The sequence below is a fragment of the Micromesistius poutassou genome, assembly GCF_964030765.1.
Source record: "Micromesistius poutassou genome assembly, chromosome: 10".
In the NCBI taxonomy this organism is placed as follows: domain Eukaryota; kingdom Metazoa; phylum Chordata; class Actinopteri; order Gadiformes; family Gadidae; genus Micromesistius; species Micromesistius poutassou.
The window spans coordinates 13,386,206-13,403,667 of record NC_140280.1 but is presented as its reverse complement, the minus strand read 5'-3'; the positions used below and the strand labels follow the sequence as shown (position 1 = coordinate 13,403,667).

Here is a 17,462-nt window from a genome sequence, read left to right as displayed (position 1 = left end):
GCACTACAATCCAGAAATGTCTTATTTTAAATGATTTATACAAAAATGAATATTTGACACCATCACGTATATATTACATGTTTATCAATTTCATGTGAGGTTTATTAAAAGATTAGTGCTTCTTATAATTGTTTACACAATGACACAAGGTTCCTTTTTTCTCAGTCACGTCCAATGGCATGAGACTCCTGTGGCCTGTCGATGCGGTAGATGTATTCAGCAGGCAGAAAGTAGCCCACATACTCCACTGTGTCAGGTGTGGTATCTATGTAATAATGCCCCCCTTCACCGTGAGGGCTGAAGCAATGGGTGTGCTCCACACGCAGGTCCAGCCCCTGGTTACCAGAACACAAACAAAAGACAAATTGAAGATTCAGTTTCATCACAAAAACGTATTCAAAGTGTAGCATTTACATGTACGGCAATAAATACTGCATGCGTGTGGAGTTGTAAAGGATGCTGGCAGTAGTTGAAAATAAACTATTGATGGTTAATCTACAGACAATTCTGTTAAAAATGGTAAACACTTTACTCACCGGGTCTCTGGATACGAACACAGACAGACAGATGATTGGTGCGTCGATCTCGTAGTGTTTCAGCCAATCGTTGACCTCGTCATCGGTGTTTAGAGGGCAGACGGAAAACTCTCTTGGCTGTGAGGGCAATCATAAAGAGACAAAAAAAAAGATGTGATGAAACATAAAAAGAAAAATGGATATAATATTGGAATAACAGATAGAAGATCAGTTTCTCATACCATTATGTGAATTTTAGCTTTTCCTTTCTGGATGATGAAGGTGCCGCCAAGAGCCAGGTTTTTGTCAGGGTAGTGGGCTTCGAGAGTCTTCCTCATGGCAGTGACCAGGCTGTCCTCCCCAGTTCTCCTTTTGACCCTCACCTCTATGACCTGGTACAGGCAGATGTAGAGAAGCGGTTAAGTGGAGTGGAGCATTCCCAACAGTTCCACCACCACTTAGGGTGGAGTTTTAACTTTGTGTTAATGTGTGTCCAAAGCTTAGAGGAGGGGGCCCTCTTTTATTTACGTTGTACTTGAAAAACCGCAAGTCGTGCTGTTTACATTAATACGTAACATAACAATATAGGGCTCCCAATCAGGGAGGGGGGGGGGTTCAGCAGGGGACAACTGAGAAACGTAATCGTGACTGAAGCCCAATGCAGGGACATACAAATATTCTTTTGTAATATGTGTCATGTATTAAATATGCTGTTCTTGCTAAAAACGATGAGAAAAAAAATATATATATCATTAGGCCACAAACAATGTGTTACAAAAAAGGATTTAACATAGGACTCAATGTTATAAGGGGCAAATGTATGCAAAACATTTGTTACATTGTAATTATTTAGGGGGGAGGGGAATGAAAATTCAGCTCACCTTTCCGGGTTTTCCTTCACAAGCATACAGATTGCCCATCAGCCCAAACTGGCAGCCTGGGAATGTGTCGCTATACCTTTCTTGTAGGCACTTGCCATCGGCTGGATTGATGGAGGAGAAGTAGCTGCCATTCACTGCAGGCCTTCCCTCTGTCTCCGTCTTGACCAGGGGCATCAACTGTGGAAATCACTGCATTAACTACTACTATACCACCGACGTATAGCACAACAGTTGTTGTTTTTGTACAGTAGTTGGCCTATACCTCTGCGTTCATTCCAACAACTCTAGAAGGTGCAGCTGCAGCACCGAGGATGAATGCTCCTGGAAGTTCCACCTCTTTAGATACAGTGTTCATGTCGTACTCCTTGAGATGGGAAGAGGGGATATGGTTTAAACTTAGTTCACAGTTTTAACTGGAGCACAACTAAGGAACCTTTTGATTGGTGAAAGTACCTTGTGCCTCTGTACCAGAGGAACGAGATATGGTACACCGCCAACATCAGTAATACGAGGATTCCCGCACAAGCCTAGATTATGGAAATGAAATAAAGCATGTGGTCTTTGTTGTTTTGGACGAAAGAGAGGCGTTCGGCGTGCATTCTGACTAGGCTGTTACATTTGAGGGCTGCACATAGATCGCTGATCTAGCTCCACTATATGACTGACCTTTGACCGGAAACTGAAACGGCTCTTTGGTCAGGTCTGGACAGTCGACAACACCAACTTGAACGTCAGCAAAATTATTGTTTAACCCTGATTCCAATACTGCAAAACAGAAAAAAATACATTGGATACATATTTGCAAAAATATTTTTGAAAACATGCAATCAAAACAATGCATTACCATGGCACAGTTCCTCTAAAGCTGGACAATGTAACAGCTTTTTTTCGGTCTTGGTTATAGTTGCCATTTCTTGCTTGCAAAAAGTAAACTGGAGTCAAATCAACCAGGAAAAAGAAAAAGCGCATATTTATTGGGTTCTCTGTAGCTGATTGGTCAGATCCTTTTTGTACACGCCCACTTTATATTTCACTTCCTGGTTAACGTACCACATGTTTCCGAGTGTTGTGTTGACAGTTGCACCGAGGAGGATCAACTCAAGTAATCCTACATTTAGGCCCATTATTATGTCATTTTCAGTTACATCTTCTACAGTTCTCTCATTTGTCATTTATAATTTGCCACACGATGGAAGATACTAATAGCGTTGTGGAATCTACTCAAAGTGAGGATGATGACGACCTTCCACCGGGTCAGTCCTCTCCGGTCGTTCTTGAGAACCCGACTTCTGAAGTGATCGAGGAAATATCGACATATTTTGAGGCTTCACAATGTATGCTGGGTAACTCTTCAGAAGCATCCCTGGTCACGGCCGCCGAAAGGTATATAAAGTTACATGTAAATACTGAAACTCTATTACAAATGTAAATAAACTAAACGTCTGTCTGTCTGTCTGTCTGTCTGTCTGTCTGTCTGTCTGTCTGTCTGTCTGTCTGTGTGTGTGTGTGTGTGTGTGTGTGTGTGTGTGTGTGTGTGTGTGTGTGTGTGTGTGTGTGTGTGTGTGTGTGTCTGGGTGTTGTGTAGCCTAACTTGAAATGTGTTCCAATGCATCATCAACATACCAGTGTTGCTATATGTTTGTAAATAGTTCACCACTTTGTCTTTTCAGTGAATCGATCGAACATCCGATCCTTACTCAAGTCCCGGTGTCACGGGCGCGCCGATGTCGTCGAAGCATACGGTCAGAAGCCACAACTGCCAGTGAAGAAAGTGGAGGTGAAAGCGCATCGTCTGTTTCTCAGCCAGTCCGCTCCTCTGCCCGGCGCAAGAATCTCAAGGGGAGAAAACCGTGGGCATTCCAAGCATTTCGCTCCCCTTACCTGGAAGGGAATGGTTTCAATACAACCTTGCCTTCATTGAAGAGAAGCCTTTTTTCAAACATCCAGCAAGAGGCAAAAGTTAAGGTAAGGTTTCCCTCCTGAACCACCTTTTTAATGTAAATTGTTTGGTTTACTGTGGTTATTTTTCAATTGTTTTGTTTGTTTTTGTCAACAGACCTACGCTGTCGGAGGCTTCTTCAAATGCATACAGTTGTGGCAGAGAGTAAATGAAAAACGATATGTCCGAGCAACTTGTTTACCCTCTCTTTACATGGACACAGACGAATCATTGTCGCCATTGTCTGAGTATGTAATTCTTAATAATTTACTAGTGTAATATAAGTAAGGGATAATGTATAGAACCGGACACCGATGCGAACCGGAGGTGTCTTGCTTCGACCTGAAGGGGCTTATTTTTGATAATGACCGGCTTATTACACGGCTACTTGCCAAAATGAAAAACGAAAAAATAACTTCACACGGTGTGTTTTTTAAAAAGGTATTTGTTATCATTCGTAGTGTTGATCAGCAGAGAAATAGTCTGCCAAAATCGTTGACGTCGCTTAGCAACCGAATACGCTGGGGTTGATAAGTTACCGGACTGCTGGCGGAGTGATAGGAAAGACATGAATCAGAGGCAAAAAATCCACCTTCCTTAACAGCGGTCATTATATGCTTAGTAGCGGTCAATTATCGAAAAATAATTCACCGCCGGAAGTTGAGAAGGCCCATGCAAGTGAACGGAGCATTCCACAGCATTGAGAAGAGCCGTGGTAAGGTCTGATAGCAGACTACCTCAAATCTCAGTGACATTCTTTTTTGCTTTCTTATTTGTTTGACCAATCATGTTGCCGGAGGCAAATTGGTTAATTGGTTGTACAAATTGGTTAACAGCAAACACAAACTGCACCAGTCTGTTGGGAAGTCAAGCCAAACCGTCCTGTTTGGACACTGAAATTCTTCGAAAAAGTAACAGTTTCTGTAAAGGTTTCAAATCAACACAGTGTAGAAATACACTTCCGAAAGCTTCATCCACCGGATGTCAACCCCATTCACTTTCTGGTGTTTTGCCCTGCCTCTGCCCCCTCCCCCTAGATATTCTGCTATTGCATAGTAGCACTGCTAATTCCGAGATCAGGTTGAGAAATGTACTTGTCTTTATCATGATTTTGAATCAATCTTTTCTTTCACAGGGGGAATGAAACATCGGATGAGGAAGGCATCAAAGTTGTGGTAAGGAGCAACAATAATTTGGCCGCAAAAATGTGTGTTTATTTTGGAGATCTATTCCTTTTCATTTGATCTAATGCCTTTAATTCAATTGAGAGACCCCTCCTTTTGTGCTAAATAGTGCTTTACAAATAAATGTTTACATGTTTACATATTTCAGGGGAACGATTTATTCGTCAAATCGAGGAAAGGGCAGTGCCCTCGGGGGCAGGGGAGCGTTCCAGCGTTTTCCAAAACCAAGAACCATGCAAATACAGTAACACAGACAAAGACGAGTAAAACAGCGAATATAGTAAGAGGGAATGGTTCTCTGCCTGACGACGATGAAACAGAATCTCTTTCCAAGAAGGGGAAGACACGTAGCAGAGCTCAAGGAGTGAGGGGACGTTGTTCGCGGCCTGTTGATGAAACTGGATCTCCAGCCAAGACTGGAGGGACAAGTGACAGAGCTAAAAGAGCAAGAGGACGTGGCACTCAGCCTGTCAATGGAGCAGGCTCTCGTGCCACGGTTGGAAGGACGAGTCAAAGAGATAAAGGAGTAAGAGGACTTGGATCTCAGCCAGTCGATGAAACCGGATCTCATGACAAGAACGGACCCAGTTCCCCATCACACCCTGCTCCACCAGGGGAGGAGGAGAGGAGCATGGCGTCATCCCAACCCGAAGATCATCTGGTCTTTGAGTCCGCAGGAGATGGCGCCATGCTAGAGGAGTCCAGCGGGCTGGCCTCGCAGAAGGACCCCAGTGCAGACGTGAGTCGGGTCCAACAGTCAACTCCTCCTCCTGAAATGCCGTGCACAGGCGACAACATCAGTGCCGGCAACAGACAACCCGATGTGGTGAGGGAGAGCGTTTGTAGGAGTCCTGTCCTTAGTAAAACAAAGACGAGTGAGACCAACGAGAGCAAGAACATAAGTAGTGAGAGCAGTGAGGTAGCGGTTGAGTTAGCCCCTGGCGTGCCTGACAAACATGAAAACAACAGTGATGAGCAGCATAGGAAAAGAAAAAAGAGGAAAAAAGAAAAAGGAGGTAAAGTCACAGGGGAAGAGGAAATCAACGTTTCATTAGAGGGTCCTGACCCTGCTTTAGTGACTCCCGACGCTTCACAGCCACCGTCAGGCTCCACCCTGATCATCAACAATGACCAAAGCTTAAATCCTTCAGGGGACCAGTTAGAAGATCTTTGGAGAATTAGAAAACCAAGGGAAAAGAGCAAGCATAAGAAACCGTGGACAGATGGTGTTATTACAGAGGGAGAGGTCAACTTTGTGGACACAGCTTCTACTCACGACACCAGTACTCTGGCTGAACCCACCGCGGTAGGGTTTGAAAAACGGAAGAGGGTTAAGGACAAGATGTCCCCCTGCGCGGAAGACCCTGAACCCATCCCAGAGGCCGGTAACAATGCGGGTGGGAACCCTTTCAAACACCCTGCAGACAAGGGGGTTGCTTTGGAGGAAGATGCTTCAGAGACTGCCGATGTTTCACAGAGAACGTTAGGGTCCGCCATGAGCATCCACAACGACAACGCCGATGTGGAGCATACAAGAAGAAAGAAGAGGAAAAAGGAAAAGAAATGTAAAGTAGCAGAGGACGAGGAAATCAACATGTCTTTAGATGGGCCATGTCCTGCCTTAGAGACTTCTGATATTTCACAGCCAACGTCAGGGTCAGCCATGACAATTAACAATAACGACGATGATGAAGATGATGAGGAGCACAGGAAAATAAAAAAGAGGAAAAAGGAAAAGAAACGTAGAATCCCAGAGGAAGAGGAAATCAACATGTCATTAGACGGATCTTGTCCTGCTGTAGAGACTCCCGATGTGTCACAGAGAACGTCAGAGTCAGCCGTGACCATCAACAACAACAACAATGATGATAATGAGGAGCATAGGAAAAGAAAAAAGAGGAAAAAAGAAAATAAACTTAAAGTCGCATCAGGGGGGGAGATGAACCTTTCATTAGATGGGCCTTGCCCTGCTGTAGAGACTTTTGATGTTTCACAGGGAATCTCAGAGTCAGGCATGACCATCAACTGCAACCATAGCTTAGACTGTTCAGTGGACCAGTTAGATCTATTGAAACCAAGGAAAAAGAGCAAGAAGAAGAACTCAAGGACAAATGGTGTCGTTATAGAGGAAGAGGTGAACGTTGTGGACACAGCTTCTACTCCCGAGGCCAGTACTCTGGCTGAAATTACAGCAGGGTTTGAAAAATGGAAAAGTAAAAAAGACAAGATAGCCCCCTGCCGTGATGACCCTGAAACCAACACCGAGGCGGAGAACACTGAGAGTGAGCACAGCCCTTTCAAACCACCTGCAGAGGTTGAATTTCTGAGGGAGGAATGCAGGAAGCAGACAATGTCTGAAACAACACAATACGCAATCTGTGAGGACACACTGGTCGAGGGCAGCGACCAGAAAAGGAAGAGGCGCCACTCGTTCCTGAGTGATGACACGGTGGAAAATCGCCCCAAAACAAACCCGTCTGCCACAGGCCTCGACCACCGCCGACAAAACCACAAAAGCCCAGATGAACGCGTCAGCACTTCTGACATTGACACGGAACCTGTGGAAAATGGAGAAACACAGATGGAGTCTCTGATGGTCAAGAGAAAAAAGAAAAAAAAACGAGAGCGAGAAGCTTCACGGGTGAACGAGGAGTGTGAGGGCAGCGTGCTGGACGTGAGGAGCTCGGCAGAACCTGCTGATGACACAATGAGGAAGAAGAAGAAGAAGAAGAAAGATAAGGCGGACAGGGAGTCCGAATCACCGGTGGTGGTGGAAACTGCAGACGATATTGAGACCACTGTACTGATGAAGAAGAAGAAATGTAAAAAGAACAGTCGCCCCCCTTCTCAAGGGAGCACCCCGACTGAAACACGTGTGGAATCGGGCGTAACCACGCCGACCGGCGCCGTCCCCATCTCACCCCAGCGATCTAGCGGTCTACCCGTAGGGGACACAGACGCCCCACAAGCCCTTCCTAACGATACGAAGAAGAAAACAGGCAAGAAGAGGCAGAAGAACGCAAGCGTAGTCGGGACACGTGACTCAGACGTGCCTGAACAGGACATAAGAACCACCACTGAACCACTGCAACACGCAGCCACGGGAACACAGTCACGTTTGAAAAAGAAGAAAAACAAAAAGGAGGATGGGAGAGCAATGGACCGGACTGAGGCAGTGACTGACCCCGGGGCGGTAGAGGCCCAGCACTCGGGTCACGAGGCAGAGGCTACGTCACAAGACGCCGCACCGCCCGAAAGCCGGACACCGATGCATCATGAATCACGTTCTTCCAGGCGTGACAAGAAAAAGGCCCGCAAGACGAAGTCTCTCTTTAATCAAGGGCGGGACTTTCTTGACACAGAATCAATATTGACATGAGAGGTTTATGCTGGATTTATGTTTCTTATATTGTATTTTTCAGGAATTTGAAGTCCCCAGAATATGGACCCAACTGTGTGGAGTGATGTGTTCTGGATTTGTGAATTCAAGATTCAACTCGATTCTTATGTTTACGTCACATTCAGAGCTCCTCACTTCACTAAAGGTACATTTTCTTTGTATTGTTTACAGCACTTGCAGTGTTTAGTAAAGGACTTTATTTTATAAATGCTTATTTTAGGGTAACCTTTCATTAAATTCCTTCAGCTTTATTTAATGAATAAAAGTTATCTATATTTGGGTGCACGTCAAGTAGGTTTTAAAGTAGAGTTAAAATGTGTGTTCATGAGTTGACAATAAACATACCTTTAAGCCAAAGGCAGAAATCGAAAGCAAGGCAGTTGCCCTCTCCTCAGGTGAATGAAAACTTCAATGCCAGCCAGCACCTGTAGACCACGGCCCACAGGTCACTCACTGAGAGTGTTCTCACCTTTAACATCATCCTGATATTGAAACCCCTCAACACTCAAGAACAACCAGACCCAGATGGTCAGCATGATCAGGCCTGCAAGATCACTGGAGACCTACACTTGCAGCTCTAGAACCTATACAATTAGCCCTAGGCAACCCATGTCTATAATAACCCCACCAACCCCTTTGACTCATCATTCCATCTGACAGCAGGGTCAAGGCCCCACTATCCAGGCAAAATAGCGACAATAAATAATTAGCTGAAAATGTATTCTATGTACTGTGTACTGTCAGTTGAATACTGTACAGTCTTCTTTATGCTGCGTACAGTGTTTTATACTGTGTACTGTCTATTTTTAATGTGTTGCCAGGTTGTGCTGACGACAAATTTCCATTATATAATAAATGTAATGGACAATAAAGTTTTCTTATCTTATTTTTCTACTATCTTCTGCAACTACACAGCCAGTGTACACAACAAAAATCTTCCCTTTGGAATTAAGGCCTATGCCCATTTGTTTTTAAAAAACAAAATCATGCTATAATTGAATGGTAGCCCTTATTGAATCAGTAGGTCAGAGCGAAAATTTGAATGCTTTTTTCATATTAGAAGGGAAAAGACAATCATTTTGTATAATCACAGTAGGAAATTATTTCTTTGATATTGAAATTGCCATTTATTTTTTGTATGAAGATACATGATACATTTAGCTACAGAATGGCAAGAATGCCAATATCAGCTGTCATAATATTTAACCAGTGTTATTTTGGATTCATCAGCGAATGGGAAGGAGGGGGCGGGACAGAGGGAATGGGCGTACACCAAAGCACAGCTCCGAATCCGAGCACAACAGTGTTGTGTTACGAGTGGCCATAATAGCCCAGCGGCCGAATTATGTAAGTGTATAGCAGGACTTCTCTCACTGTATCGTCTAGGAAACGACAGCGCAGCTTTTTACTCCGCCAGTGCTGGAGTTCCACTAAATTGTATTTTACAAACTATTTTCTCCGCAACATGTCTTCAAATAACGTGGCCAGTTTCAATGAGGCGAGAAGAGTCGCTATATTCGGAGGCACCCATGGAAATGAAATGTCCGGAGTGACACTTGTAAACCTATGGATGATGAACAGCAGAGAAGAGATACAGAGGAAGGGGGTTGAAACGCAACCCTTCATCACCAACCCAAAGGCAGTGGAGAAATGCTCCAGATACGTGGATACAGATCTCAACCGGGCATTTACAACAGAGAATCTCAGGTAAACGTGATATATTCTAGTAATACTGCGTTATTAGGCTATCGTTACCAGTAGATGATCGTGCCTGCGATACTAAAGCTTACCTACAGACAGGTTGCCTTGGCACAACAACATGTGTTATGATCGATACAATCACACAGAAAACACAGCCTACTAAGTGTGTGCTATTGCTAAACATTGTTAGATGTGAGACGTCAAAATAGCAGCTTAACCAGTTCCTCTAAAGGTTATATACCTTGTCATTATTATTGAACAGCAATGCGCAACATAGCGTTTGAGATAGGCCAACGATCATTTATATGTTTTTAAAGGGTTCAATTACATGATTAATTCAAAAGGCATTATCAGGGGGCCTAGTACCACACGACCAGCGCTACAGCTCCGGTTCCATCCGAACAGCTGAGCAGAGCCAGCTCGCAGCCAGGCCCAAAACGTGAGCGGAACGGGACTGAGTTTCAAATGACGGGTGACTTTTCCGTCGTTCTCGTGAAGTAGAGCGTAAATAAAGCAGCCTGCCACACAAACAAACATGTGAATCCTACACTGCATCCAAACGGTCCACTCCATTTTGACGGACGTTGTTTTAATCGCTGATATTTTTAGGATGTCTTTAGGGCTACAGCTGTCGTCCCGTTTATTGGATCTCTAAGAAGATTATTCGGAATAAGGCCGACGCTTCAGCGTCGAACTGTTGGGAAATGGAAGATTAGCAACATCAAAACAGTCCGCTTGAAATTAAAAATAGATTACTGCCCTGTACCCTTTATTGCCCCTACACTGTTCCTTGAGCGTGTTTTTCCTCACGTGGGTCCCCCCGCACGTGTGTGTGCGTGTGTGCGTGTGTGTGTGTGTGTGTGTGTTAATGCATATTTTGTTTGTTTGATTGGCATGGCTTAGCCAATATTCATTCCAATTTAAATTGTACTATTGAGTGCACGACGACAAAGCCCACCGAATGTTTCCGTATTGTGGTCTCATTACAAGCTAGAAAATACCAGATATTGAGGGGAAACCAGGTGTGGGTGAGCGCTGGAACAATGTGTCCCGTTTTAGGGAAGCTACCAGGCTAGTTTTGTCTTTGTCAAGTGTTCTTTTATTTTCCTTCTCCGTGTCTTTGGTCTTTTTTAAGACCAAAGACATTTGGATATCGCCATGCGGATTTTTTTTTCAGGTTGAAAAACACACTGTTCCATAATGCAAGCCTTACAATTCGCCATTATTTTTCTTACAGTAGGCATACTGTTGGATTAGTCACTACTCACTACATTTGCTTTCATGATAATTCTCCAGCTTTTTTCCCTTTTAGATTTGAAGGTTTATTATTAGAGACAGAAGAAGATATATAATTCTGGTTGTTTTGTATTGGTTGCCTCTTTGTTAGGAATCTGTAACTCTTACTTTTTGGTTGTAGCCCAAAGTGGTGCTTGTGAAGACTATTATTTTAGACTAGATAACCTTGTACCAATCATTGACACTCTCACAGTTATTCATGCAACGCTCTTTGCCCGTTCACGGTTAGCTGATAAGCTGTGTTTATTGGTTAAATTGGCATGATAAACAATTGCTAAAATAGTTATTTCTATTCAACCCAGTGCCCCAAATGGAAATGATTTGCCCTACGAGGTGCAAAGAGCCCAGGAGATTAACAGGCTGTTCGGACCTAAAGGGAGCTCAGAGGCCTATGATGTGATCTTTGACCTCCACAACACCACGTCCAACATGGGCTGTACGCTCATACTGGAAAGCTCCAAAGACCACTTCAACCTGCAGATGATGAACTACATCAAGGTAACCATTATGGGTTAATATTAACTAGTATTAACTGCTTCTGCTATGAGTGTCTGTGTCTGAGATATGGGGTTTTCAATCTACAGGGGGTAGTGAAGGTTGACTTTCTGTTCCTAAATGGCTGAATGTTCTCCAAAATGGGAGTTGCTTAAGAAAGGCTCAGTGACTCAGAGCTTCTTACATAATCATCGGCCGACTTGTGTGCTAAAGCAAATGATGCATTAGCCCAAAGGGTCAACCATCCAAAAACCATCCAAATAATGAATTTACTGGCAAGTCTAATTGTCCTTGAGGAATCATAAAAAAACAGTAAAGTCAACCATAGGGAAACAACTAAAAATGGTATAATCAGACACACCAACCTCCATATAAACAGTTATAGTGACACAGTTGAGAATACCTGCTTTGGCTTTGTCCTGCAGAAGGCCATCGCACCAGACAGCTGTCCCGTACTGCTGAACGAAGACCCCGGCCTGAAGTACGCCACGGCCCGATCTGTGGCCAAACACTCTGTCGGTGAGTCCCCCGAGTAGGGCCTGAAGGGCACCCCGACGCCTCCTTTAACCTTGGGGACCCTGCACCGTAACACCATGGATCGTCTCCTTGTGTCACCTCAATGTATACACATGCAAACGTGTGTGTTTGTCTTTTGTGTTGCAGGTTTAGAGGTAGGCCCTCAGCCTCAAGGAGTTCTGAGGAGCAACATCTTTGAAGCCATGAGGATCATATTGAAACATGCCCTGGACTTTATTGAATTATTTAATGAAGGTAAAGGAGGCTGTCTGTGCTTGCACACAGTGGTAGGAGCCACTCGGCGATATTGCCAAACATTGTCTTATGTCTTGCAAGAACAGACAAGTTGGCAGAAAATGTAATTGTCTGACGATGACAAAACATTTTTTTACATCTGATTTGTTAAAGTCCCATCTTCTTGCAAGAACAGGCAGAAATATAATTGTCTAAAGCAAAAAGCCACTTTGGGAAGCAGATCATGCTTTACAAAATTATCTGCATTTTATTTGTATTCTGCATTACCGCTCCCCCGTTCCGTTCCCTGCATCAAAACAAAACGAGACAAAAAGTGCTTGAAACTCCTAGGTAGTTCTGTTCTGCGTGTTCTGCTCCAAACAACAGTCACGTTAGGCCGGTTCCTTTAGATGAGTGGCTTCTGAATGGCAATTTTGTTCGGAGTTGGTTCGTTTCCATGTCGTTGGGGCAGGCCTGCTGCCAACGCTTTGCTAATCTGCTGTTGTGCGAGCGCTAAACAGGCTGTTGTAGCCTCATGAATTGCTTCTCCTGTTCTGGACTTTGAAGGAACAACTTGTTTTGTTCTGTGGGATGTTTATTATCGGCTATGCTGGGAAATTACATCCCAGGCTTTGTTTTCTTTTGGAAATTACTCTAAATATCGGCTGATAAGTCAATTCTGTAGTTATTCCTTTTAGGCTATTTCTTGATGGATTTTGTGATTGGTATATTATGATTAATCAACAGCACTTATTGGAGCTGTGTGCCTTCTTTGTCTGACGTGTATTCAAGAAAAACTAAAGCATTTCTGTGCTCATGACCTGAAACGGATGCCAGCATCTCTTCAAAACATTAACAATACTTGTGAAGGGAGTTCTGAAAAATCCCCAAAACCTTATTTAATGTCTCTTGAAGGGAGGAAGTATAGTGCAAAGACAAGATTCCGAACAGACATAATCATACAATAATCTAGTGTAATGTAAACTGTAATTGATACCATCTTCAGCTATATATATATATATATATATATATAACTGGGAAAAATAAACAATCGATCCATTCCACTATGTACTTTTCCAGCATGTTTAGGTGTGTGTGTGTGTGTGTGTGTGTGTGTGTGTGTTTTCAGGTGTTGAATTCCCTCCGTGCACAGTAGATGTCTTCAAAGTCTCTGAAAGGATGGATTACCCCAGAGACGCCAATGGCAACATTATCGCCATGGTTCACCCCAATCTGCAGGTAAATAACCTCTCCCCACCTCTGTCACATACTGTTTACTACTGTGTCGTTCAGCTTTTTATCCAAAGCCGTTACAATTACTTAAAACATACACCTGCCATTAATGAGTAATGGTTAACTCACTTATACTAGCTTCATGACTCACAAGTAGCAAGTCTTTGAGTGGATGGGAGAATGTGTGCGCTAGCAGGTTGTTTATGCAACAGTTTGGTTTCTTGTTCTCTCTCTTGTTTATTTCCCTTGCCGTGGCGGTTCCAGGACTGCGACTGGGAGCCCCTGACTCCAGGAGACCCAATGTTCCAGACCTTTGACGGCAAGACCATCCCCTACGAGGGGGCAGGCGCCGTGTACCCCACCTTCATCAACGAGGCGGCATATTATGAGAAGCAGCAGGCCTTCGTGACCACGAGAAGAGAAACATTGGCCGCCAACGCCATCAGGAAAGTGTAAAATAAAACCTGTGGTTTCATGCTAATCGGATTGAAGGAGCATGAAAACTTTGGCGGTTGGAGATTGAAAAAACCGCAGCAATAATATTTTGATTTTAAATGTTTTACTTCCTCCGTGTCTTTTTTTAAAATGATGCGTGTGTGTGTGTGTCTGTGTGTTTTTCATCGTTATAATCTTGACAGAACAAGTTTCACCGCTCCTGTCTAATTTTGCTATGCATTTCTTGCAAAGAGCACTAATTAACTATGCAAAAAACCTGAGGGAGTGTTGATTAGGTCCTTTTGTAAAAGGGTTTGAAGTTCAGACTACATTGTCATGGTAACTATTTATGCTACTATGTTATTTGCACATGATTTCTATTTTAGAAAAAGTGATTTGTGTCAAATTCTTTCGCCATTGTCATTGTGATGATGAGTAATCATACACTGCCACTGATCTATTTCTAATTTATATTAATGCTTTATTTCCATAACTGCTCAGGAAGGCCATTTCTGAACAAACATTTTGACCACTGGCTTTAAAGTGTGAACTCATTTAAGAAATTGGTACGTTTTTGTGGCCTTCAACTGCAATAGCAACTTTTAAACCTCCAAAAGATAACCCTAGGGTTTGCATCTATGGTTCTATCCTATTGTTGCCTTAATAGAGATTTAAATGTGTTAGTATTGTGTAGTATGTTGTAACCATTTGTATAGTATGTTTATTTTCAGTGAGCAACTGGGATGCACAAATATAAACCATATTTTTATGATGTTCGTTATTTTGAAATACTAGTGTATTGGATGTTAAACAGGGAAGATGTATGTACTTTTTGACCTAATAATGTTTTTCCTGTGTTGTCTGTTGTCTGTTGAAGATTTTCACTGTAATTTAGTAGTAAATCTATTTTCTGTAGGCATTACTTTGAGTAATATGCCTTTAAATATTCTAACTTTTCTGAATCCTGAATTTGATATGATCAATAAATCGAACAACATGCTACACTTGACTTATACACTTGACCGTTTTGCAAATGTATAATTTCTTCTCTAGCCACAAGAGGGCCACACATTCCCACTAATAGAATGAATTCAGTCAGCGTTACACTTGCTCTTTACATGTTTTTTCTCAATAGACACCACGTTCATTGAAGACATCAAATCCATAAAGTGACACATAGATAGTAAATGTTAAACATAAACTGGTACCTTTGGCTGGTACAGTGTGGATATCAATATATACGATCGATACATTTAAGTATGAAGGCATCTTGAAGTTGCAAAAGTTAGTAGTAGGCCTACACGTACAGGAGCGGCAGGGGCACTGGGCCCCTCGCTATCTCTTCCTCGATTGCTGTAACCTAATCAGGGCTTGGTAACATCATGCTGATCGATGAGTTGCTCTGACCAGAGGGCGCTTGGTGGAAGTGGAGTGAAATCTTCAGGTCTTGGAGAGGATCCGATAGGATAGGCCTACTCAGCGGTACACCACGCATCAACACGTCACCTTACCATCTATTTAGTCTCTCTCTCTCTCTCTCTCTCTCTCTCTCTCTCTCTCTCTCTCTCTCTCTCTCTCTCTCTCTCTCTCTCTCTCTCTCTCCCAAAGGAATGTGTTTGTCCTCTCTTCGTATCATATAGCAGTACGTTGTACTGGCTGCGTTTTTGTCTGACGTACGGTGCCAGGGTTACTAGTTGAATGAACTTGTCTCTAATGTATTTTTTTCTTCTTCGAATTCTGATCTGGATATCTATGTGCTTGCTGGTCTACTCCCTTGTGTGTGTGTGTGTGTGTGTGTGTGTGTGTGTGTGTGTGTGTGTGTGTGTGTGTGTGTGTGTGTGTGTGTGTGTGTGTGTGTGTGTGTGTGTGTGTGTGTCTGTGTCTGTGTGTGAGCACTCATGTTTAATACATTTATTTTTGAAGGAAAATGTATTGTCTGACAAAGTCAAAGGGGAGCGAGAACAACTGGTTTTGTGTAGACTATGAATAGCCTATCACATGCACGAACTCAAGTGATAAAATACAACCGTCTCCATCAAGCCTGTGGCGCTATAGACACAACAGTTTACATGACATAACATAACATAGTCGCATGCATTTCCTATTCATTTATTCCCATATTATTTCCATATATAACTTCCTCCAGTTGAAAATATTTGCTTCCGTGACAAGTCAGGTAAATATATACCGCCCTGAGAAGAATCACAAAACCCCGTTCATCGGCTCTTCAACTGGTACTACGTACGTCATCAGCACTTCGATACCGGAAGACTCCAACTTTTCTGGCACAGTTGAGTGAGTGAAGGTGCGTTGTGCACACACAGTTGTCCCGGGTGTCTTCTACTACTACTACGTGTGTGCACTCAGTCTCTTTGTTGATTACAGTGACGCTTTGAACCGTGCATATGTCGCAGAGGAGCAAGTGACGGACGGAGAGGGAGTAGAGACGGGGTCGAACCATTCACCAGGAGGTAGGGGGTGCCGCGGGAATCAGCGTGGACGATGTGGGAACAAGAAGAGTTCGAAAAGCACTGGCGGAATGAATTTCCCGACGGAGAAGTTCCTCGTATGGATTTAAATTCGCTGGAGGACGTCGAGACGGAGCTGGAGAAGTGCAAAGCCAACCTCAAGAAGCTCCAGAGTGCACTTTCGGAGGAGAAATTCAAGGTGATCTACCTACAGACCACCATCGCGCGGCAGAAGAGAAGTTACGACAAGGGAAGGTTTGAACGTAAAGATGAAAACTTTAATGCTCACATTGGGTTTAAGAGCAAGATGGGGAAGGCGACTCCGGAGGGTTTGAAGCCCGTGAGTGGGAAACTTCAGTCGCAACAAGGGGATAAAGGCGTCGGGGACCCACAGGGGAATTTTATCAGCCCGATCGGCTCCGTGAGCAAGGTGAACCGCAAGCCGGGTAAACCTATCCCGGTGCCGCCGCGGACGTCCAGCATGCCGAAAGGGAACCCGATCCTCACCGTTGTCTCTCAGGTGGATGGCAACGGCGTTGGCAAATGTAAGCCCGCCACCATTGACCACCAGGAGGAAAGTGACCACGAGTATGAAGATTTGGAAATGAATGAGAAATTTGTCCAGAGTAACCTATTGGGACCGAAAGCTGCGGTGAAGGACAGCCTCCGGGACGCGCTACGTCCGTTCCGCCAGAGCAGGGACGGCGACTCGAGCGACGACGGGAGGCTGTCGCCGTCAATGATGCGGGTCCCCCGCAGACTGTCCCGCGGCTCTGGAAGCAGCACCCCGGACAGACGCAGTGACGGCTACCCAAGCTCCGAGCACGACGACTCCTCCTCTGCAGGTATATGTCAACCTTTTCAACTTGGTCTGTGATTGACAGTGGCACTGTGATTGACAGTGGCACTGTGATTGTCAGTGGCACTATCGGTCCATGTGTACAACAGACAACCATGTGCTGTGTGATTCCCGAAGATCTTGAATTCGTTAATGCAGATGTGCATGCCTGCCAACCTATGACATAACAAACGAGTCAACTTTTCAGGAGGCATATACATGTGCTGTTTACATTCATTATCATGTATGCATAAAATATCTCTTCAATGCTTCATCATAACGTTGCATATCATCTTAAAATCACCACACCATGAAACTGAAACATCA

General features: G+C 43.8%; 4 protein-coding genes across 5 annotated transcripts in view; 3 read left to right on the top strand and 1 right to left on the bottom strand.

Annotated features, from left to right (window-relative positions):
- Positions 1-84: 84 nt before the first annotated feature.
- On the bottom strand, positions 85-2,341 carry bkgd (beta-keto-L-gulonate decarboxylase). Its single transcript, XM_084474814.1, has 8 exons — positions 2,241-2,341; positions 2,063-2,161; positions 1,850-1,923; positions 1,659-1,760; positions 1,397-1,573; positions 758-907; positions 537-653; positions 85-335 (listed from the first exon to the last, which is right to left on the bottom strand). Exons 1-8 carry the CDS (start codon positions 2,305-2,307, stop codon positions 162-164), a joined length of 960 nt encoding a protein of 319 aa, XP_084330940.1. The 5' UTR covers positions 2,308-2,341; the 3' UTR covers positions 85-161.
- A 196-nt stretch (positions 2,342-2,537) lies between these two features.
- Positions 2,538-8,698, top strand: LOC311353962 (uncharacterized protein). Of its 2 annotated transcripts, XR_014637159.1 has the most exons (6): positions 2,538-2,779; positions 3,067-3,361; positions 3,453-3,583; positions 4,471-4,510; positions 4,668-8,064; positions 8,315-8,336. XR_014637159.1 is itself a non-coding variant. In XM_084473747.1 (5 exons), exons 1-5 carry the CDS (start codon positions 2,586-2,588, stop codon positions 7,896-7,898), a joined length of 3,891 nt encoding a protein of 1,296 aa, XP_084329873.1. In that variant the 5' UTR covers positions 2,538-2,585; the 3' UTR covers positions 7,899-8,698. The 2 variants fall into 2 exon arrangements, 1 of the variants encoding a protein (XP_084329873.1); XM_084473747.1 differs by having other exon boundaries at positions 4,668-8,698.
- A 564-nt stretch (positions 8,699-9,262) lies between these two features.
- aspa (aspartoacylase) lies at positions 9,263-14,831 on the top strand. The gene is made up of 6 exons (XM_084473979.1): positions 9,263-9,626; positions 11,219-11,414; positions 11,837-11,930; positions 12,075-12,182; positions 13,291-13,400; positions 13,659-14,831. Exons 1-6 carry the CDS (start codon positions 9,385-9,387, stop codon positions 13,848-13,850), a joined length of 942 nt encoding a protein of 313 aa, XP_084330105.1. The 5' UTR covers positions 9,263-9,384; the 3' UTR covers positions 13,851-14,831.
- Positions 14,832-16,153: 1,322 nt separating this feature from the next.
- abr (ABR activator of RhoGEF and GTPase) overlaps positions 16,154-17,462 on the top strand; it is a 105,583-nt gene continuing 104,274 nt past the window's right edge. The window contains exon 1 of the mRNA XM_084474457.1: positions 16,154-17,142. Coding sequence (XP_084330583.1) covers positions 16,332-17,142 — 811 coding nt within the window. The 5' untranslated portion in view covers positions 16,154-16,331. The remainder of the gene's footprint in view (positions 17,143-17,462) is intronic.